Here is a 24234-nt window from a genome sequence, read left to right as displayed (position 1 = left end):
TATACAGCGCTGTAAAAAGTATTTGCCCCATTTCTTATTCAAAAGGTCTGGCATTAATCAGGCCTGGATGTGGCCACTGCATATTACTGGCTCAACTCTACTCACAATTATGTTTTTTCTCATAGCAAAACCAACTGGAATCCTGCCATCACATGCAGCATCACTATGACTATCAATCTAGTAAGTGGATACCATCGATTATCTGCAGCAGAACCAGTAACACTTCGAGAAGTGTTGAGTCAAGTAGAGCTGGTACTATTTGATGGAAAGAGGGCTATAGTATCCCATGTTTGTACACACTTCTACAAACCACACAGCTAAATGCTTCCTTGATGGTCTGTAACTTAGGGGCAGTGAGAAAGACTCTCTGGGTAATGAAAAGATCAGTGAGCTCTTTGATTGCTGCTGTAACAGCTGGCAGATTTTGAGATTCCATCACCAACTCTTCTATTTTGTCACTGACTTCTCCCAAGCCAGCTGTATCGTCATCTTTACATCTGCCACAACAAAAAATGAGTTATCAGGTAAAAACTGTTTATGGGTAGTGACTAACAAAAAAATTACTGCATATTACAATTCCAAGACACATTCTACATTACATTTCTTCTTGAAACTGTAATTTTAAAGCATGTATGTTTTTGCAGTTTGTTGCACTGCAAAGTGATAATTTGAATGGATACCTCAATCTCTTCCTCTTTGTTCCCCGAAGGCTATTTAAGTCTTGTTCTGGTACAGCAAGAACTTTTCAAGCATTTTGTTTTTTAGTATTGTGACCCTAAGGATGACAAGAAAATGTATGTATTCAATTAAATTCAAATTGATTTGTATAGCGCTTTTAACGATTTACATCATCACAAAGCAGCTTTACACAATCAAAATAATTAAGTTTGTATGAAATGTGAATGTGTATGCGAGACTGAAAGTTCAGTATAAGAGGAGATGTGTAAGATTAAAGTCCATTTTGTTCCTGGAGGCTCAGGTGGACTGTGAGAAATTCCAGTCCTGAACTATTGAGCGACTGAAGTCACAGGTCCTCAGAGAACAGCTGTCTGCATCAGTCGAGGACAGGACCACCTTCATGGAAGAGTGGAACCAACTCAGTCACCACACGCATTTCAGGCAGACCACACGGGGCATCCATGTGATGAGATCTCCAACCAGAAGCAGGACTCCAGGATGAGTTAGAGAGGTCCAGCGGGCAGAGGTGGTCTGGATCACTGGAAGCTCAGGAGCGACATGTATAGCTCGACTGAGAGATAGGTAGAGGAACAAGGAGAGACGGAGAAATGGAGAAATACCAGGTAGGTATGGTCACAGTCGAACAATGTATAAGGTGAATTTATATTTAGTGCAGAGTGCAAGCAGAGACTCCGGCAGGACTAACTATGACATCATAACTAAAAAGGGAGAGCCAGAAGAAAACACAGACATGAGGGCTCCCTGAGATGTTAAGCAACCAATCACCTCACCGTCAACAAACCTGAGTGATCAATGAGAGTGGGGAAGACAGCATCTAAACATACCAGTTCAACTAATACTCTACGTCCATGAGTCCCCCAGATCTGCTCCTTTACCTAAGGCAAATCTATTTATAAAAACGCTTGGCTAAATAAATAGGTTTTTAGCCTGGACTTAAACACTGAGACTGTGTCTGAGTCCCGAACACTATTTGGAAGACTATTCCATAACTTTGGGGCTTTGTAAGAAAAAGCTCTGTAAAGTAATGTTGTTATTTAGAATAAACAAGTAATGGTACTGTAATTTAAACCCTGATACAAACAAACAAGGAACTTCCGTAATGTACTGAAAAAAAAAAAAAAAAAAAGGTGAACTGTTCACAAGAAAATGCCTAAAACAATGCTTAATTTTACATACACTTTATGTCACAGGTGTTACACCATATTTTTGTAACAACATATGTACTGTAACATTAATTTATTTAAATAAAGGCTTCTGTGACTCGCCTGTTGTACATTCTGACTCCAGAATGGCATTGCCCTGGGCATCTGTCAAAATTATAGGATTGTAATTGCCAATGGCATCTTGCACTTTTACTATTATTCCCTGAAGGGAAGCTTCACACTCCACTTAGCGTACCACCACCATTCTACTTGGAATCAATCTCCCACCACTCCCACCAGCCACCTCAGCAAGGTAAACTGATCTGAAAGACAAAACATGATTCCACAATTATTGCAATAGTAGTTTTATTCTTTCTAATTATGCACATAAGCTATCCATGTGTTGTCCTAGAGATTATTTATGGCCTCTTTTTGCTTTTTTTATTAACTAAATTACAAAAACATTGAAAAGAACAATTCTCCTACCTCTGAAATGTTTTGGTGGCAGTAGAGGATCCAGTAACCCACTGTGAAGCAGAACCAGCAGAAGCCGCTGCTGGTGTACGCATGAGTGCAAAGCGCTGGCTGTTAGGGCCTACTGTCTTCGCCATGGACCTCATAGTGACTCTTAGATGTAAGGTTTAATGTACAGAAAACACCAGAGAACACATTTGAATCATCAGTGAGGTAAACAGTATTGGCTGAAACCTGGTTGAGAAGGGGAATAAAAAAACATTGAATCATTTTACTCACCTAAAAGACATAATATTCAGCTGTCATGTCCTCGTCCCTAAATGACACTCTTTTATTATTTCTGAAAACTATCTAGTGGTCCATGTTTTGTGTCATCCAGGTGAATGTAGCAGCGCAAAGAAGACAACACATTGCCACAAATAAAAGAAGAGATACTTCCGGTTATAGAGAATGAAAATGCAGCTGTTTTTTTTTTTTTTTTTTTATTTCCAAGCTGTAGAACTTTCTTTATTCAAAGTATAAACGAGAAAAAAAAATCAAATCTAATTTTAAAAAGGTGTCTGACATTTTAAACTAAAAACAAATATAACTTCTTTTTTTTACATAAAAAAAGAAACTACAAATACCATAAAGTACATGGCCCATTAGGGCTCATTATTTATGTGCACACCATTGTAAAATGGACATCAGGATACTCCTTTTTCATGTTATTATGAGAAATGTGAATGTCTGCCATTTTATTATGAGAATCATTCGTTATATGAATAAACCAGTTTTGAATAATCAAATAAACTACAATTTTTTTTTACTAGGTGCTGCTATGAAACCACTTTGAACGCGTTATAATAAAAATTATATTTAAAAAATATTTTAAATGACTTTTAAAAATTTCTACCACACACACGTTCAGTAGTTGCTCTTTAAGGGACAACATGGGTGGCTCTTAAAAGAGCCGTTGTGTTGATGAAGGCGGCGGTGACGCGCTTTACTTGGAGCTGGTGTACTTAGTCACGGCCTTGGTGCCCTCGGACACGGCGTGCTTGGCCAACTCACCGGGCAGCAACAGGCGCACGGCGGTCTGGATCTCCCTGGAAGTGATGGTGGAGCGTTTGTTGTAGTGAGCCAGGCGCGAGGACTCACCGGCAATGCGCTCGAAAATGTCGTTGACGAACGAATTCATGATTCCCATCGCCTTGGACGAAATGCCGGTGTCGGGATGAACCTGCTTCAGGACTTTGTACACGTAGATAGCGTAGCTCTCCTTCCTGGACTTTCTACGCTTCTTGCCGCCTTTGCCGGCAGTCTTGGTCACGGCTTTCTTCGAGCCTTTCTTGGGCGCGGTCTTGGCTGGCTCAGGCATGATGTTCCTACTTTTCAGCGACACTGAAAGTGGTATAACTGACTCAGCCCCGCGAGCTCTCTCATGTACATGCTACATTGTAATTAAGCGGAAGCCAAGAAAGGATTTTGATTGGTCCACATTCCAAATAACCTCATACCATGCCCCTCCCCACATCACCGCACTCGTAACTCGTATCTTCCTGCCGTTTTAGAGTCGTGACATTGGGTTACAGTTTTTAAAAAGTGTGTACTTGTGGACGGCGTTTGCTTAAGTTCAAATAATATGTTTACTATATTTTCTTGAAAGTTAATGTGCATGTAGTAAATATCCTTTGTTTATTTTTTTTAAAAAAAAGCGTGGGATTTACTATTTTCGATTAGCTGAACAATGTAACAACACCTTCCAACTAACAACAATTATTCTAATTTACTTTAAAACGCATATGACGTTAAAAAAAAGTATATTGTATATGTGGTCGATTAAGTTTTTATCACTATACACCCAACCTCTGATAATATGACAATCGTGTATTTGGGGGTGGTGTTGGATAAAATTTAAATAAGACTCCGACATTGTGTCACACCATAAAGGGTAAAAGCTCTTTTGCTGGTGATGTGGGTGGCTCTTAAAAGAGCCGTTGTGTGTTTGCGTTGTTAGCCGGTGGAGTGTTTAACCGCCGAAGCCGTACAGAGTACGACCCTGGCGTTTCAGAGCGTACACCACATCTATGGCGGTGACGGTCATTCTCTTAGCATCCCACATAACAGAATCCCCCAATGTTTTGTTTATAGTCCTTTGTTTTTTCAGATGTATTTGAATACTTTTAACAACTTTTTTAATAGACACAAATTGTTGATCAATGGTCATCCTAGAGCGTGTTTTCCAAAGTTTTGATTTTGTTACACATATACCAGAAAACATCATGTTCTTTTTGATTAAATTTTCCATTAAAAATGCCATAAAACACTGATTTCATATTCATTTCAATTTTTACACCAATGTCACTTATTTTGTCCCACACTTCCTTAGAGCGATAACATTCGAGGAGAAAATGTTCGAGCGTTTCAATCTCTTCACATCCTGGCATGGGACCTGTACAAAGCAGCTCCATTTGACTACTGCTCTTACTGGGAGTCTTCTTACAGCCACCAGCCAGGATGTGTCTCGAATGTTCTCAGAGAGGTTTTTATTTTGTAAGTTTTTTATGCATTCAGCATTTTGGTCGATTTCAAGGTTTTTAAATGCTATTGTTTGTCCATGGATTTGGTCATTAATTAAAGTAAAATTTTTTTAAATTAAAGTCATTTATCCAATCAATGTTTAAATCTCGATATTTATGTGTAAAATCTGTAAAATATAAGTTTATAGTAGGGTACTGCAGTTCTGAGGCGGTCTTTTTTTTGTTTCCAATTGTGATGTTTCCGATCCATTTCGCGTTTCTGTTGATCCCGCTTGAGATTATTTTAATAGCAGAGATTTTGGTTTTGATGCCGAAATCGATGGCAACTAATCCGCCTAGATCTCTGTTCTTAAATAACAATGCTCGTTTAGTGACTTCTCTGGTCATGTCCAAGATGAAGTTACAGCATATTTTGTTAAGTTTTTTTTATCCATTTATCTGGTGGTGGAAAGATACATGTTAAAAACATTATTTTAGATAATATGAAGGTTTTGATAATATTAATTCGCACTTTGTAACTTAAGTTCCGCATTTTCCATTTGGCTAATTCTTCCTTAATTACATTTCCTTTTTTAGCCCAATTATGTTCAACACATCCTTCGTTTTCAATGTAAACACCCAAAACTTTTAATTGTTGAGTCTCTGGAATTTGGACATTAAATTTCTTTGTAGGATTTCCGATCCATAAACATTCAGTTTTATTCATACTTAGTGACGCTCCCGAGACTTTTTCGTACGATTTAAAATGCTCGAGTACATTTACATTTACATTTAGGCATTTGGCAAACGCTCTTATCCAGAGCGATTTACAAAAAGTGCTTTAATGTTTACATTATTGAGTATTACGTGTTTTCAATAAGGCTCATGCTCACAGGCTACAGGCAAATACCCAAACTATGAAACACCCTCTAGTGGTTCGGAGAAAACTTAAGTAAAAACATGGCTCCAAACCCTCCTTCTTCTCAATTGGGGAAAATAAGGCAGACGGTATAGCAATATTATTTTATAACAACAAGATTAAAACTATTAAAAGCTGAGAAATAATTCCAGGTAGACTCATGTTCATGGATGTCTTTTATTGTGGTCGGAAAATTAGAATAATTAATCTGTATACAGCGCAAGACAGCGGTTAGAAAAATCCAATTATTTAAAAAACTTAAAATGTTATGTGTCGGTTTCCCGATAGTAATCTGTGGTGACTTTAACATTATTAATGACGAAAATGATAGGATTTCAGATACATTGTGTAAATGAGTATTATTTCTAGGTATTATTTCTAGGTCATGTTTTGATTTAATAAAAACTGTAATGTCGTCTGCATAAGCAGATATTACAATTCTGTTCTCCCCTAATTTTACTCCTTCAAGTCGCTTGTCACTTTGAATTTTATGAATTAAGGGACTTATTGCCAGAAAGGGCCGCACTCAGGCGGCCGCACTCACTATCCTTGTTTAACGCCCCTCCTTATTGTAAAAGACTCTGTCAGATGACCATTGACGTTGACTTGCATATTAGATGCTAGATATTAGATATTAGATCTCATACACAAGTTCTCTTAAGGTGTTTAAACCCGAAAATAAAAATAATCATGAATCGTATGACTGAAATATTAGATTTAATTATTTCCAAAGAGCAAACGTGTGCAATTAAAGGTAGACTCATGTGGGACAATTTAAACACCTTAAGAGAACTTGTGTATGAGAAACACGAAGCCGGTTTTTACGTGGTGGCTTTGGAACAAAGAAAAGCCTTTGATCTTATATCTAGAAAATATTTATGGGAAGTTTTAAGAATGTACAATTTCTCTGAACACTTTATAAAAATGGTTCAATGTTTGTATGCACAATCTAATATGCAAGTGAAGATCAATGGTCACCTGACAGAGTCTTTTACAATAAGGAGAGGCGTTAAACAAGAATGTCCCCTGAGTGCGGCCCTATATATATATATATATATATATATATATATATATATATATATATATTTTTTTTTTTTTTTTTTTTTTTTTGTCTTTCGGCTGCTCAGGGCAAGGGGTTGCCACAGCGGAATACCCAGTCCGCACAACCACTTGGCACAAGTATGTGTGTGTACCGTACTTTCCGGACCGCGACTTTTGTTACACAATTTCAACCCTGCGGCTTATGCAGAGATGCGGCTAATGTATGCATTTTTTCTAACGGCCGCCAGGGGCGCTCGAGCAGAAAAGGTAAGAGTGAGACATGTGTTGTCGAGGAAGACGCAAGTCACAACCGCTAATAAACACCATAGAAGAAGAAATTTAACGTACGGTAACTTCGCGCACTTTGTACATGAATAAAATTAGCATAAGCCTACCCTCATCATGGAAAATGCAAAAAGAAAAGCATATGACGCAGCTTTCAAGTTAAAGGTAATCGAGTTGGCCGATAAAGAAGGAAACAGAGCTGCAGCACGTAAATTTCGCATAGATGAGTCGATGGTGAGACGCTGGAAACGGCAGCGGGAAGAACTGGAGCAATGTAAAAAGTCGAAAAAAAAAAAGAAAAGCTAAGTTATGTTATTAAAACATTGAAAACTCTTTTTGTGTACCGTCTTTCTTTGGAAATATCCCATGTTTCAATGTGGGCACATGCGGCTTATAGTCAGGTGCGGTTTATGTATGTACAAAATGGTTTTTCCTTTAAAATATGTACTAGATGCGGCTTATAGCCAGGTGCGGGTTATAGTCCGGAAATTACGGTAATCAAGGAGTTTAGGCTGTTTCTGCTTAATTTTTTTATTTATTTATTTTTTACTACTAACTATTCAATTATATTTGTTTTAAATTCTGCCTTGCTAACTGCAATTGTATTGGTTTTGTTTATGCAGCAGCTTTAGGAGTGATGTTTGGTCAGATCTGTGCGCTAAACATTGATCTCCAAAAGGACTGGACAGACACCTGTATGAAGCCATCAGAACGAATATTATTGGACTTGATATTTATATGAAACATACTCTTGTTGCCATATATATATATATATTTTTTTTTGTGACTGACACATTAGGAAATATAGTCTTCAAAAGTCAACTATTTGCCTCCGAGTGGCGCAGTGATAAGGCGCTCGCCCTATCATCCGGAGATCGCTGGTTCGGACCCCGGGTGATGCTGATTGGCCGAGCTCTCTCGGGGGGAAAGGATGAGAGGAACTTTGTGCTCCCACATTAATCACAGCTCTACAGCCAATCAGGGGCGTCTGTGACCTCACGCACACGAAAGGAGTGGCTAGCGCTTTTCTCCGAGTGTGTTACTCCGCCCCTAATGGTGCGTGAGCAAGCAGTTCGAAAAGATGCGGTCGGCTGACGTCACGCAGTTCGGAGCAAACACATGATAGTCTTCGGCCCTCCCGGCTGAATGGTAGTAGTAGCCTTATTTTGAAAAAAAAAAAAAAAAAAAGTCAAATATTTTATATGTTGTAAAAGAATCAGTAAGATACTGATAGGCATCTGGTGGTCTCCAGGTATTTTATTGATCATTAGGCTGTATTAACTTTGACTAGTTTTGGAAGAATAAAGTTTTTTTTTTTTATTAATGTCTATATGATTTATTTGTCTGAGTATTGTTAAGCCAACTTGTTTGAATAGAAAAACAATCACTTTAACAAACCACATCAATAGGAGACTTTTTTGAGTTGATGGAAAGTTGTCAACCCCAGAAAAATATAATTAATTAAGCCTATAGTAATTAATTAAGCCTTTGGTAGTAATTAATCTGTTACATTTACTTGAGTAACTTTGTGAAAAAAAAATTACCTCTATGAGTAGTTTTACTGTACCACACATTTTGCTTTTACTTGAGTAGATTTGTGAAGAAGAAATGCTACATTTTTTTTTCTCCCGGCCTGTCAGTAACACAGATAACACATGACAATGCGTATGTGTAGCTATGCTATCATCGATGATAGCATAGAAATGCTACTCTTACTCCGCTACATTCTGCTTCACTCACCTCGTTACTTTTCTAGCCATTTATTCTACACATGGTAGATCTACTGAATGACTGTTTCGACAGCTGCAGCAACAATAATCACATGTAGTCAGGCGGTATAGTGGGAGAAAATTTTCAGCCGGCATCCCTGGCATCATATACAAAGCATGTTTCGCTTACAAAAGAATAGCTTTATACTGCAGTGTCTTCTTTATTTGACAAAACAGACACACACTTAAGCATATAAAAACACGACTAACTGGAAGAAACATGTCGCTGTAAATTTAGCTGTTTTATTGAATGTTGCAATATTGCCATATATATATAATTATAATTTCTAAAAAAAAATAATAATAAGAAGAATCTTACATTATGATGAAACAGTAACTCAGTACTTGAGTAGTCTTTTCACCAAATACTTTTTTACTCTTAATTGTGTAAGATTTTGGATGACCACTTATTACTTCTACTTAAATTATATTATTTTGAACTGCAGCTACTCTTACTTAAGTAGATTTTATGGCTACACTAGCCAACACTGTCCACAACCAATACTACTTGCATATTTTAATTACAAGTTGAGTCAACTTAAGATTTGGACCAGCAAATTTCTCTAAAAGTTGAGTAAACTTTAAAAAGCTGTGCAAATTGTTACTTGTAATTGTAACTTTTTTACATTTGGGTGGCCTATTGTTGTTTTTTACAATGTAGTGGAGCCTTTGGGCCCTGGAGCCCTGTGGGGCCGTGGCCACCCCCCTCCGAACCCCGGCCACCCTATTGGCCCCCCCTGGTCTGACCACAGCCATCCATGCAACCACCCACGCGACGCGGAACCTTTTTTGTACTGCCACAGCAATGGCGGACACTTTTGTGTGCGCACATCCTGGTACCGCCAGTGGAGTGGAGTTCTTTTAGGCCTTGTTCACACGGGCGTTAAAATCGAGCGTTTTTTTTCGTTCGTAGCGTCCGGTGAGCACGGATCAAGCGCAGAGTGTTTTCTACACATAGGAGTCAATGAGAGTGTTCATACGGGCTTTGGTAACGTGCGTTTGTCCGGCTGCGCGTTTATACGGCATTAAAAAAACGTTGCATGCAGCCTTTTCTTGCCGTTCAAATCCCAACAAACGCAAGGAAACTGCTTCTAGTTCGTTTTCTGCGCGTTCATTTTACGCTTTGGAGGACCGGGTATATCCCATGATCCTACATGCTATACATAGGGAAATGCGGAAAAGGGCAAAATAAAATAAAATAATTGTTAAAAAACTTACGCGGAAATTTTCGCATGTTTTTTAAACCACAAAAGAACCTTCCTTTAATACGACGTTGTGCAGTCAGAAAGTGAACCCAGTAGCGGCGGGCTTTCATATCCAGTTCCCGACACACTGCCCCCACAGGTTAACACACAAACTACAGTTGGGGCTGCAGGCTGACGTTAGACAGAGACAAACGAACGCCGGTGTAGAAGTCAATTTAGCGCCACTACAAAACGCAACGTAAACGTCTAGGACGTTCAGAGCAAGTTTGTTTATCCAAAAACTTAACGCCCGTGTGAACAAGGCCTTACTGTCATTGAGTGGAGCCCGGTGGAGCGGATATATTTCTATGAGTGGAGTGGAGTGGAGCGGAGAGGAGTCCAATACCACTGGCGGGAATTTGAAAATGCGACGGAACAACAAATAATTACAGGTAATCTTGTTTAAACATTATTAATCTAATACAAAAGAAAAGATAGTAAAAGTATAAGCATTTTCTAACTTCTTTATGCCTCAGTGAATTCGTAATTAAACTGTTTAGTAAGCTACATGAGGCAAAAAAAAAGAGAAAAAAATAAAATGTCACATTTGTCATTCCAACTAAAGTCTGACTACTTTTTGAATAATTTGTTGATAGTTTTGGTAACATGATAATTGACTAGCATATCTATTGGTGATAGATAACTCCTGCAAATAAGTTAAATCAAACAAAATGTGTTAGTTTGTTAAAAGAATGTTATAGTTTGTTAACTTGGGCTGTCAATTTTATTGTTTGCTTTTGTTAATTTTGCAAGTACTAGCTGTAATGATGGTGATGTGCATCAGAAGAGAAAGGCATCAGACATAGCTTCCTTCTTCAGCATCGCAGCAGTTAGCAAGAAACCAGCTGAAGTGCAGAAAGACAGTCAGTTAGATTTTGTAAAGTAGTTTGTAATTGTAACTGACTTGATTTGACTCTCACCTGACTTGGAGACTTTTTTATAACTAAAATAAAACAACTAATGGATATAATAAAACAACTGTTTCCTGTATGTTCTTTCTTAAGAAGGTGTGTGGTTTACAGTAGGTGACCTAAATATAGTTCTAATTTATGCCACCCCCAAAATGATCACATAATCATCCTGGCCACCCCACAGAAAATTTCCTGGCTCCGCCACTGAATGGATAATCAAATTAACTCTGTTGTCAAAGCTAGCTTTTTTTCAGCTTAGGCTCTTGTCCAAGGGCAACCTATTTTTAACAAAGTGAGATCTTAAAAAGTTTATACACACTTCACACTTCCATATTTTATACAATGACTATAAAATAATGGACTTCGTCAAGCAAAGAAAACAATTAAGAAAAATTTTTAATTCCTGAACCTGGGTTAAAAACCCTCAACCCCTTATTAAAACCTGTAAGAGAAATGAACCTCAAAATAACCATCCAGCATTTTCCCTGATGGCATCGGCATATTCCAGGACTCTGAGTATGAAAGACTGGTTCTGGGAGTATAAGGAATCATTGTGTGTGTGTGTGTGTGTGTGTGTGTGTGTGTGTGTGTGTGTGTGTGTGTGTGTGAAAGAGAGAGACACACACACACACACCATGTTATGCACAATGTGAAGGTGGACAAAATGAGCCATTCTGCTGAAATAGCCTTAACATTCCAATGCATTTACCAGCACGAAGTGTCTCAATACTAACATACAACAGCACTGCATGCTGTAAGGTCATTCTGTTTGGTGATGGAAAAAGTCTCATTTTATATATGCTACAACAATAGTACTATTAAAATAGTAATCATGTACAGAGAAACATAACTATCATGCAAGTTTTGAAGAAGGGCAGGAGTCTTAAATATTCTCTATTACTTTCTTTAAATAATCTCAAGCCTTATCTACTGTGTTTGTAAACTAAAATGTCAGCTCAAGACAGTGTCAAAATCACTTAATGTGATGCTACACTTATATTTATACACTGAGAAACTTACAAAACAAAGTAACAGAACAAGTCTTAATATCAAATGCATGTTTGTTTTTCATATTTATTTTTAAGACACTTTTTATTATATTTCATTTATAAAAATACATGTAATATTAAACCACCAAATGAATCTATACATAAGTGGCAAATCATTATAAACTTGACTTATGGAACCCTCTCTTCACTTTTTGTTAATTATTATATTGTGGCGTTTTTATCGCCTGAAAGGATGGTGGAGAGACGAGTGAGCTTATTTGCTGCCCAATGCAATGGCTGGGAGTACTTTATTCAGCACACAGCAGGTATGGCATGAGCAGCACCTTCACTCAGGAGCCTACATCCAATACAGCACTAGCATGAACTGGAGCACATTTCACACGTCACACACCCCTCACACAAACAGGGCCTAAGCCACCAACCCAAACACCTTTCCCCAACATGGTGAACACACACCGACATCCCTGCAAGGCATGCTGGTCGTCAGCCGCCGCCCCGCCCACGCCACACTGCCCCCACCCGAGCTGTGACCGTCCCTGGTCACCATGAAGAACTTTGTTTCGGAAGCGTGGAGGCGGTCGGCGCTGACGGTGGGAACGCCGGCGTCCTTTGGCAGGTGAGAGATGAACGCAAACGTAGTCCTGAGGCGGTCCGGCCTCCACAGAGTTCAATGTTTCCCCGGCGTGCGGCTGGCAAGGCGCAAGACGGTCCCGGTGGAGCAAAACTCGTGCCCGCCCCACCAACCGCACCCGGTAGATGACATCGGAGAGCCGAGCTATTACCGTACAGGGGCCCACCCAGTGAGACACACGCCCGGTCGAGAGCCCCCTCCTTCTCCTTCCGGAGGAACACACCCACACCTGCTCGCCAGCAGCAAAATCTCGCCCCTGGCTGTGAGTGTCCACGCCCATTCGCCCCATAGGTGCCCCTACCCGAAAGTCTTGCAGCGGTGCCCGCGAGCGCTGGGTGGGGCCCTTCTGCCTGGCGAGGAGCGGTTCACAGTTCAGCTGTGAGACCGGCGGAGCGACTGCGGGTGACGCTGTAAGACGGCTGCATGCTGGTTTGGACGGCTGATCACCACGGGAGGGCCTAGAGGACTGCACGGGGGAAATGTTCGGCGTCGAGGGTTCTACGTCGTCACGGCGCTCCACTCGCTCGCAGCACCGAGGGTTTCCCGCTCGGTCTGCTACCGGAAGTTCCGCCCCCCGGGTGTGTGCTGCTAACCTGTCCGACTGTGGCTTGGGTCCGAGCAACCTGGCTACCCCGAAGTTACCACGCAGAGTCCCGCCAGACAAGTTCAGCACCGCACCCCATCTCTCTAAAATGTCCAACCCTAAAACGCAGTCCTCCTCGACATTCCCCACTAAGAACTGGTGTGTAAAAGTTCGACCACCCACCTGGACTCGCGCTGTGCGACACGCCCGTACCTTGACGCAGCCCCCAGCAACGGTGCGGATGGTGAAGGCAGGATCAGGCCGTCGGCGAACACGCTTGCTTTGCCCCAGTACTCCAGAGCGCAGCAGCGAAACAGTGGAGCCGGTGTCCACGAGCGCCCGCAGTAAGACGCCATCCAGCACACAGTCAATGTAGAGCCCAGCGCGGCTTACCACGCGTCCTCCCGGCACTAGTCTAGCGGCTGCTGGTGTACGCTGTCCCGTGCCTCGGCCTCGCCGTGAAACGTCGGAGCGCTGCTTGTTGCCTAGCCGCGACGGGTAGCCCTGTCCCCGGCTAGGTTCACGAACCGAGCGCCACTGAGCTGTGGGCGGTCGCTCGGCTCTTCCGCCGTGATGTACCGCCGATATGGGCTCAGCGCGCTCGGCCTCGCGCAGCAGCAGGACGCTTTGCCAGCTAACAGCGCACGGAGCTGTAGCTTGCTCCGGCGCAGTGCCAGCCTCCGCCCCGAGATCCAGCGCCGGGATTTTATTCTTCCCGCTCCGCGTTGGCTGACGTGGTGTGCTCGCGCTAGCTCCGTCAGGAAAGCGCTTCTTCCGTGCGAGTAGTCGCTCTGCTACTCGGCGGCCCGCTTGGATTTTCAGTAGATCTTCCGTTGTGCGCTCGAACCCGTTACTCTCCATCCCACTTCTGACACCAATGTGGCGTTTTTATCGCCTGAAAGGATGGTGGAGAGACGAGTGAGCTTATTTGCTGCCCAATGCAATGGCTGGGAGTACTTTATTCAGCACACAGCAGGTATGGCATGAGCAGCACCTTCACTCAGGAGCCTACATCCAATACAGCACTAGCATGAACTGGAGCACATTTCACACGTCACACACCCCTCACACAAACAGGGCCTAAGCCACCAACCCAAACACCTTTCCCCAACATGGTGAACACACACCGACATCCCTGCAAGGCATGCTGGTCGTCAGCCGCCGCCCCGCCCACGCCACAATATAGATACATGATCTATTGCGTAAGCTTTTCACTAAAACATGCCGACTTTTTCGAAACAATGAGATGGCTCTGAAAAGAGCCTTTGTGAGGACTAAACGGGAATTCAATGTTTAAGCGCGCTCTCCGCGAATACGGCGGGCCAGCTGAATGTCCTTGGGCATGATGGTCACTCTCTTGGCGTGAATAGCGCACAGATTGGTGTCTTCGAACAGACCGACCAGATAGGCCTCGCTCGCCTCCTGCAGGGCCATGACAGCCGAGCTCTGAAAACGCAAATCGGTTTTGAAGTCCTGGGCGATTTCTCTCACCAGGCGCTGGAACGGCAGCTTACGGATGAGCAGCTCGGTAGACTTCTGGTAACGGCGAATCTCCCTCAGAGCCACAGTGCCGGGCCTGTAGCGGTGAGGCTTCTTCACACCGCCGGTAGCCGGCGCGCTCTTATGGGCGGCTTTAGTGGCGAGCTGCTTCCTAGGCGCCTTACCGCCGGTGGATTTACGCGCGGTCTGCTTGGTTCTGGCCATAACTTATGAGTTGTCTGTGCTGCTTCAAAAAAAAAAAATACGTTGAGTGAGACGAGGGAACGCAGCCTATTTACAGCCTAACGCTCGGCTGCGCTGATTGGGCGTCGTGAAAGCGCCGCCTGTTATTGGTTCCAACGCGTTATGTCACCCGACGCGTTACGTACCGAGGCTCCTCTTTTATTGGCTCCTCTTCTACCACCGACCTGGTTTAAAACTCTAATATTACCTTTATGCAAAACCGAGCGGGCTGTGTGCGTTTCAAAACAAATTTTATTTAATATTATTTACAAGGATATGAATTGTTTTGTACATATACATTTCAAAATGATCACATTTATAATGAAACGTTTAAACATGGTAGCAAATTTAATCTCATGCACATTTCCTTTATCATCGTTTTACTTTTTATTCTCATTCTAAAAGCCCCAAGGGGTTTTAGTTTCCAAATGATTAACAGTATCAAATCTTTATATGTATTCATTCCATACAAATCTTCATAAAACATTTCTGCACAACAATGTAGCTCAAAATAGTACTGTCTGCCGAACACAACTCTCACATGGACAAGCATATAGTGTTCCCCTTACTGGAAAACATTGGTTCCACCCTAAATATACTATTCTGATCTCATGTTCTTAATGATACTCCTGCTCAACTAAAACAGATAAAATTCACATTTAACTGAAACGATTCAATTGACTGAACTGATAGAATTACTGATGCTAATAGTTACACATATTACATTACACAAGAATTACATTTAACATATTTGCTATATTAATATTTTGTTCTTATTTGTAAAGTATATTTTACTTTGGACAGCATATTTTACTAGTTAATTTTATTTTCTAACGTATTTCTTTAATTCATATTTATAAGCTTTTATTTTTTAAGGTCACTGGCAGTCATATAAGCATTTCACTGCATATCATAATGTGTATGTGACAAATAAAATTTGAATTTATAGAAGAGATCTCTAATGATCAATTCTCATTCTTCCAGATAACATATTACAAAATATTTATAATTCCTATTCATACGTGTTACAACAGTGTTGGTGAACTGATACGGAAAAACGCATCTTTAGGAGAAAAATGGGTGGCTCTTAAAAGAGCCTTTGGATACTGACAAACGCAGAAGTGGGTAAAATTACTTGGTTTTGGCCGCCTTCTCGGTCTTCTTGGGCAGAAGCACAGCCTGGATGTTAGGCAGCACACCACCCTGAGCGATGGTCACTCCGCCGAGCAGTTTGTTCAGCTCCTCATCGTTACGCACGGCGAGCTGCAGGTGCCGGGGAATGATACGGGTCTTCTTGTTGTCGCGAACGGCGTTACCAGCCAACTCCAGAATCTCAGCAGTCAGATACTCCAGCACAGCGGCCAAGTAGACCGGAGCGCCGGCACCAACGCGCTCAGCGTAGTTACCTTTACGGAGGAGCCTGTGGACACGGCCCACAGGCAAGGGCGTAGATTTGCTCTGGACATTGATGGGGACCTATGACACCAGCCCATGTTGGGAACACCGTGTTAAAGTGCCTGAGAGGCTGCGCTTTTAGAGAACTGAACTGGAGAACTGAACAGAGAACTGGAGATGGAAGGTTCTTTAAGTCACATGGGAGTAGGTCTCCCAATGAGCAGCAGCTAAGAATAGAACATCTTTTTTTTTTCATGTGACTTGAAAGCCTTAATACAGTTAAATATAAATATTAAAACTTTTATCATGTTATCTAGTTTAATTGAGTGTTTTAGCTACATAAATAAGACAGTAGGTTCTCTATTCAACCCCTTAAAATGTCATAGCTACTAGGCTATTTATTTAAATTCATTTATATAGACAAACATTGTTTTAATGTAATAAACAAAGCATCTTTTAAATATAATTCTTTTTTTGTTTCTATTCATTAAAAAAAGTAACTTTTTCTAAATCAAGGTGACAAAAACCCTACTCTAAGGCTAATAAATGTATTTTACAATTTGGGACATTATTTAATACAATACATTTATTACAAAAAAAAAGGATTTTTCTATCTCTGTAAATCACACTGCTATGCAGTTAAAGCGAGTGCACTGAATGCTGTCTGTCACTATTTTTAATCATTTATGTGCAGATCTCTATGGTAGTTAATGCCATATGCACTGTGTAATGTTTTATATAGACAGTTAGGTTTTCCAATTAAAAACAGCAACGGCATGATTGTTTTATAAAGTAGACTATAGGTTTATAGAGTATGTATTAAGGGCTTCATTTTCACTGGAGAAAACAGCTGGTGTGATGAGGGCGAACACTGCACTGAACATGACTGCACCGATGCAGATACACACACCTTGCCTTAATCCTCCCCCTGTGATGGCGAATTGAAGACCGCGCTGAAAGATGGGTAGGAGCCGAAGTCTGCCGCCGCTTTCATATGAAATTTAAAGGGGACGATGGGCGATCTGCAATTTGTGAGGAGTTCATGGAGAATTTTTAGGAGGGCTGAGTACAAATGTTAGGGGGGATAAAGCCCCCCTAAAAATGGCCTAGCGACGCCCATGGTTTGACATCAATATTGTCCAGACTGTTCTGGTGGACATGGCATACAGCAGAATTGTTCAATCTCATTTGTGTCATTGTTGATGTGAGTACTTTCAGCTTCAGCTGATGACACCGGGATAACTAAAAGTAGCCCGACAAGGGTTTCAATTTGATCAGATAGACCCCTCACCTTCACTGGCATTTCTTTTATGATTGTAGCCACTTCTGTACTAGATTTGAAATTGTATTTGATCTTGAACATGGCTAGCTGAACTTTTAGAGCATATCAATTTCTTTCACAAGACTGATTTCTGACAAATAGTCATCATTAGATTAGGAGAACTGACAGGGACCATATTTATACTTTTACATTAACTGTTTAATCTGCTGTTAGTTTTAAATCCGTATTCACAGACTATAGCCTGCCCTGCTATAAAGAAACCCACTAGCATTAATGTTAACTGTTGATGGACTTTAATGAATTCACTAGCAAACTTAAAGTGGCTTACACTTTTCTTTAAAAAAAAAAGCTCCTTATGTCCAGCTACTTTTTTTTTGCTGCCGCCATCCTCACATTTATGTCCCCCAACACACCTTCTTGCACGGGAAAAAATAATCCACTGCTTTTGGCACTGCTTGTATCTGAACGCAGCCATAGCCCTCACATGATAGCAGGGAAAGGAACAGCCAATAAAAATGTTTATATGTGTTTTGGGGGCGGGAGGACTCAAGAAGAGAACATGATTTATCCCTTTCTGCGTGTCTAGGTTAATGTTGACAGCACGATTATTTATTTATTTATATATTATACTATAAGTGGATTAAATTATTGGTGGGGACATTTCAATAGTCAGAGGATATTGGTGGGGACACATCTCCTCCGTCCACCCTAAATCTACGCCCCTGCCCACAGGGAACTGCAGTCCAGCTCGGGATGAGCGAGTCTTAGCCTTGGCACGGGCTTTTCCGCCGGTTTTGCCTCTTTCAGACATGATTCACTACGACAACGTGTTCAAAAAGAACCGAAAATGTAAGCATTCATTTTCTAGCGCTCTTTAATATATCCTAAACTGCTGCATCCTCTTTGGCTACAACCGTTGTGACAAACTAACCAATCACACGCCATCGAATTCCGATTTATCTTCAACCCCGCCCCCTTTCTCGTCAAAAGATAACAGAAATAGATGAGTTTTGATGCTCTCATTTTACACGCATTATTTAAAAAAAAAACTTTTATACTTTTGGTTTACACGCATGCATTTCAATATACTCTCTACATGACCAGACTAAACTGTATACCTTAACAAAATCTTTAAATCATGGGATTCCATAGAATCTAATGGTATTAATTACATGGTTATTCTATTCATGTAGTTTGACAAAAAAAAATTGATTATTGCCCATTAAACGACAAAGTGGGTGGCTCTTAAAAGAGCCGTTTAGAAGGAAAATATGAAAGAAATAAACTTAACATGTTTACTTCTTTTTAGGGTGTGCCTTTTTCGCCTTGGGCACTTTAGGCTTGGCAGCCTTGGATGCTTTGGGCTTGGCAGTCTTGGGCTTAACTGCCTTCACCTTCTTGAGGCTCTTTGTTTCTTTTTTAGGGGTCGCTGGCTTTTTTGCCTTCTTGGGGCTCTTGGTGGCAAAGGGTTTCTTCGCTTTCTTAGGAGACTTCTTCGCGGCGGCGGGTTTTTTCGCTTTCTTAGAAGACTTCTTGGCGGCGGCGTGTTTCTTGGCCGCTACCTTTTTGGGCTTCTTCGCCGCTGCAGGCTTTTTGGCGGCCGGCTTCTTCACTTTCGGTGCAGTTTTCTTAGCTTCGGTCTGCTTCTTGTTCAGCTTGTAAGAGCCAGACGCGCTGGTGCCTTTTGTCTGAACCAAGACTGTTTTTTTCACCAGATTGTTGATGGTGAGCTTGACGAGGAACTTCGTATCCACCGGCAGCCAGAGCTTTCTTTAGGGCAAAAAGAATAAAAAAAAAAAATTTCTTTTTGCCCTAAAGAAAGCTCTGGCTGCCGGTGGATACGAGCTCGGGATAAACTAACCAAAAATTCTTGGGCGCAGTCTTGGCTGGTTCAAATGGAACTCCAAAGTGTTCAAAATTAAATAAATAAATAGGACATGATGAAATGAATTACTTTATGAATAAATAAGACACATACATGTAATATGAGAATGATATTGTGAAATAATGGAACATATTTTTTTTTTTTTTAAAAAAAGCTTATTATTGTGAAATATATTGCACTCTGCAAATTACTTTTCCCAATAACAGAGATTATTGCAGAGGCATTTTATTGAATTTATGCTGTTTTTATTTAAAAATGTCATTTTTTCAAAGTCAGTTTTTATTTTTAAATCCCGTTTTTCACAGTGGCCTATTTATTTCATAATGCGACTTTTCAGCAGAATGAGTAGTTCTGTCAATCAGCGCCAGTGGGTTGGACCTGCGCATCTATTGGCTTATCTTTTAACATCGATTAGTTTCCCTGGATACCTTCTGTACGGACCGCAGCTACAGCTAGCAATAACGTGCTAGGCAGTGGCGGACTGGCTGTCTGGAGCACCGGGCGTTTTCCCGGTGGGCCGCTGTTCAATGTGGCCCGGCCCAGTCAGTACGTAAATTTATTTTTAAAATGACGGAAACTATAATATTGCATCTCTTTTTTACGCAGATAGATGAGTGCATTAATCGTTCGGGCAACGCCGACAAAGTGCGTGTGTTTTGTAACGGCCACCACTATGTTGTATATAACATCATGTACGTACAGCATGTTGCCCTTTATGAGTTGCTGCGCATGTCTGCTGAGGAGGATGAAAATTTTAAAAAAGAAAATGTGGAGCTGAAAATGTATTCTATGCATATTTGCACACACAGTACAGTATATTTCAATTTGTACAGTATATTTCTATTTTTGTACATCATATTTCTATTTTTATTTTTAGTTCTATTTTTCCTAGCACATTTCTATTTTTATTTTTAGTTCTATTTTTCCTAGTTTAATTTAATTTTTTTTATTTAATTTCTATCGTATTTCTTTTATTCATATTTATTTCTTATTTGTAAACTTTAATTCTTTTTTAGGGTCAATGGCAGTCGTATAATGCATTTCACTACATTTCGTACTGTGTATGTTTGTGTATGTGACAAATAAAATTTGAATTTGATTTGAATTTGATGTATGCGACAAGAAGAAAAAGCTTTAAAAGCAGATGCTGTGAAATTTTCAGAAATAGCAGATTATGCCTTTGGCGTGAGGGGAAATTACAGTTCCACAGACTCTGACAGCTGTAACATTACGGTCAGGGACAGAGAGTCTGGATCCAGCAGCCTCAGGGTCAGTGATGATGATGACCAGCACCTCTCCTCTTCTGTACCTGAGCCAAGTGAAAAAAAACTGAACAGATAAACTGGAATAAAATCAGAGGCAGTATTACCTCGGGCTAGTAAACTTACTAATTTTAATTCAAATTCAAATTCAAATTTTATTTGTCACATACACAGTCATACACAGTACGAAATGTAGTGAAATGCTTACACGACCGCCAGTGACCTTAAAAAGAGAATCGAAGCTTATACAGTAATAGTAATAAATATGAATAAAAGAAATATGATAGAAAATTTAAATAAAAAAATAAAATAAATAAAATAAAATTTAACTAGGAAAAATAGAACTAAAAATCGAAACTGGAAATAGAAATGTGCTGTACAAATAGAAATATAATGGTGTGCAAATATGCATAGAAAAAGTGACTTTGTGCCAAGGTTATTAAAGTGTCTTTGTGCAATGGTCCAGAATGTAAACGTAAACATGTAGTGTAGATGTGCGTGGAGTTGTCCATAGTGTCCATGTATGTATAAAAATTGATTGATTGATTGATTGTAAAAATTGTGAAAATATTGTGGTAATTCTGCATAGTGGTGTGGTTGAGAGACCTTATCGCCTGCGGGAAGAAGCTCCTCCTCAGTCTCTCTGTATTGGCCCTCAGAGAGCGGAATCGCTTCCCAGACCGCAACAGAGTGAACAGTCCATTGTTGGGGTGGCTGAGGTCCTTCATGACCTTCCTGGCCTTGGTCCAGCACCGCTTGGTGTAGATTGAGTGCAGGTCAGGGAGCTCGGTGCGGATGATGCGCTCAGCTGATCGCACCACCCTCTGTAGAGCTCGTCTGTCCTGCATGGTGCTGTTCTCGAACCAGGTCGTGATGTTTTCCGTCAGGATGCTCTCTATGGTGCAGGAGTAGAAATTCCTGAGCACCTTGGAGGGCAGTCTAAAGTCTCTCAAGTGCCTGAGGTGGTACAGATGCTGCCGGGCCTTTTTTTACCACGGTGTTGATGTGACAGGACCATGCCAGGTCCTGCGTGATGTAAACACCGAGGTATCGGAAGCTGTCCACTCTCTCCACTGGGCTCCTGTTGATGATGGGGGTCTGGTAGTTCCTCACCTGCTTTGTACTGAAGTCCACTATCAGCTCCTTTGTCTTGCTGACGTTCAGGAGGAGATTTGTTTCTCTGGCACCAGTTCTCCAGATTTCCAACCTCCTCCAGGTAGGCCGTCTCATCGTTGTTGGTGATCAGGCCCACCACGACAGTGTCGTCAGCAAACTTGATGACAGTGGTGGAGTTGGTAGTGGCCACGCAGTCATAGGTGTACAGAGAGTACAGCAGGGGGCTCAGAACACAACCCTGGGGGGCTCCAGTACTGAGAGTGATGGAGGCTGAGACATGTCTGCCCATCCTTACTGCCTGTGGTCTACCAGTCAAAAAATTGGAGATCCACTGACACATGGATGAGCTGAGTCCAAGGTGCTCCAGCTTGGTGGTAAGTGTGGAGGAAATTATGGTATTAAATGCAGAGCTGTAGTCGATGAAGAGCATTTTCACATAATTCCCCCTCCGAGTGTCCAGGTGAGTGAGAGATGTATGGAGGAGATGTGAGATTGCATCGTCCGTGGAACGGTTTGGACGGTATGCAAACTGTAGTGGGTCCAGTGTGTCTGGTAGTGAAGAAATGATGAAGTCTCTGACCAGGCGTTCAAAGCACTCCATCACTACTGAAGTGAGGGCTACAGGGCGATAGTCATTAAGAGAAGCAGGATGTGGTTTCTTTGGGACAGGAACAATAATGGACTCTTTGAAGCATGTGGGGATCACCAACTTAGATAAACAGATGTTGAATATCTCAGTGAACACAGGTGCTAGCTAGTCTGCGCAGGCTCTGAGGATACGGCCCGAGATGCCGTCTGGTCCTGCTGCTTTCCTGGTGTTCACTCTTCTGTAGGCTCTCCTCACGTCATGCTCGGTGATGATGAACGCGCTTCCGGTGCTGGCAGTGACTTCCTGTCTGCAGCCGTTAGCATTAGCATCGCTAGCGTCCTTAGCTGCAGCCTCGAAGCGAGCATCGAAAGTGTTCAGCTCGTCTGCCAGAGTCACGTCCGCGTTCGTCATACTGGTTGTTGGTGTTTTATAGTCCGTTATTGTCCTTAATCCCTGCCACAGGCTCCTAGAGTCACTCTGTTGGAGCTGTGACTCTAGTTTCCTCCCGTAGCGCTGCTTCGCCTCTTTCACCGCCTTCCGGACGCTGTATGACGCAGCCTTGACAGTTGTATAGCAGTGGTCCAGTGTCCTTTCGCCCCTGGTGGGGCAGGTGATGTGCTGATAAAAGTTCGGCGCTGCGCTTTTGAGGTTGGCACTATTAAAGTCCCCCGCCACAATATGCGCAGCGTCTCGGTGTTGTGTTTGTTGTTGTATGAGTGCCTCATGCAGCTCGCATAAGGCAGTGTCCGTGTCCGCTTGTGGTGGAATATAAACGGCGCTGATTATGACCGATGTAAACTCCCGAGGAAGGTAAAAAGGACGACACATGATGGACAGTAGTTCCAGGTTTGGTGTGCAGGAGCGTGTGAGAGGAACAACGCTCGCGCTGTTGCACCAGCTGCTGTTCACCATTAAACACACGCCACCTCCCCTTGACTTCCCCGAGTCTCGCGTCCTGTCCATGCAGTGAACCGAGAAGAACTCGGCCGGCTGGATGGCGTGGTCCGGCACCGCTGGGTTCAGCCATGTCTCGGTGAAGCAGAGGAGATTGCAGTCCCGAATGTCTCTGGAACTTTATCCTGGCCCTGAGGTCATCAAGCTTGTTTTCCAGTGACTGGACGTTGGCGAGCAGGATGCTAGGCAGAGGTGTGCGGTGGTCACGGGCTCTCAGCCTGTTCCTGACGCCGGCTCGTTTCCCTCGGGGCCGCTTCGCGTCGCGTCCTTTGTTGTCCCTCAGGATCTCACTCGGCCAGCTCGGATCCGGAGTTAAAAACGTCGAATTGTGAGTACATTGTATACCAATAGAAACAAGAGTGTCTCTATCATAACTAATGTACCCCATGGTGGTAATTTGGGCGGTTTTAAAACGCTGTAAACTAACTTAAAGAACAAAAACAAAGAAAAGGTGGTCGGAGCAGTCGTGACGGCAGCCGACCTCACCGGCGCCATCTTGAATCCATCTGGAGCCATAAGAACGTTCTGCAAAAAGGTAATATTTGATTACACGATCACTGAACTATTTACTAAACACTGTTTAGTATATTCTTTTTGTCATGTAGATAATAGAAAGAAGGCTGAAGCCCATCTAACTGGCAGGGAGCCCAGCACCACCACCCCTCACCCCATCTAAGGAGCTGGCTCTATCGCTTAATAAAGGGCGACCAGTGACACTAACATGGTGAAATGTGAGTTTCACCACTATGTCACCACTATGATTTATTTTCACTATTTTCATATAACTTAATAAATTACTATCTCTGTCACTTAAAGGCTT

At 41.8% G+C, this 24234-nt stretch overlaps 3 protein-coding genes across 3 annotated transcripts in view; all 3 read right to left on the bottom strand.

Moving 5' to 3' along the window:
- LOC128516117 (zinc finger protein 850-like) overlaps positions 1-24234 on the bottom strand; it is a 196696-nt gene that overhangs the window by 102410 nt on the left and 70052 nt on the right. The gene's annotated exons all lie outside the window — the stretch shown is intronic.
- Positions 3275-3675, bottom strand: LOC128516153 (histone H2B-like). Its single transcript, XM_053490461.1, has one exon. It carries the CDS (start codon positions 3673-3675, stop codon positions 3301-3303), a length of 375 nt encoding a protein of 124 aa, XP_053346436.1. The 3' UTR covers positions 3275-3300.
- LOC128516143 (histone H3-like) lies at positions 14496-14913 on the bottom strand. The gene has a single exon (XM_053490451.1). The coding sequence runs from the start codon at positions 14911-14913 to the stop codon at positions 14503-14505; it is 411 nt and encodes a 136-aa protein (XP_053346426.1). The 3' UTR covers positions 14496-14502.

The sequence above is a fragment of the Clarias gariepinus genome, chromosome 28 (genome assembly GCF_024256425.1).
Source record: "Clarias gariepinus isolate MV-2021 ecotype Netherlands chromosome 28, CGAR_prim_01v2, whole genome shotgun sequence".
In the NCBI taxonomy this organism is placed as follows: domain Eukaryota; kingdom Metazoa; phylum Chordata; class Actinopteri; order Siluriformes; family Clariidae; genus Clarias; species Clarias gariepinus.
This window is presented reverse-complemented; position numbering and strand designations above follow the sequence as displayed.

Coding starts and splice junctions, on each gene's coding strand:
- LOC128516153 (XM_053490461.1), bottom strand. CDS start 3,675: ATGCCTGAGCCAGCCAAGACCGCGCCCAAGAAAGGCTCGAAGAAAGCC.
- LOC128516143 (XM_053490451.1), bottom strand. CDS start 14,913: ATGGCCAGAACCAAGCAGACCGCGCGTAAATCCACCGGCGGTAAGGCG.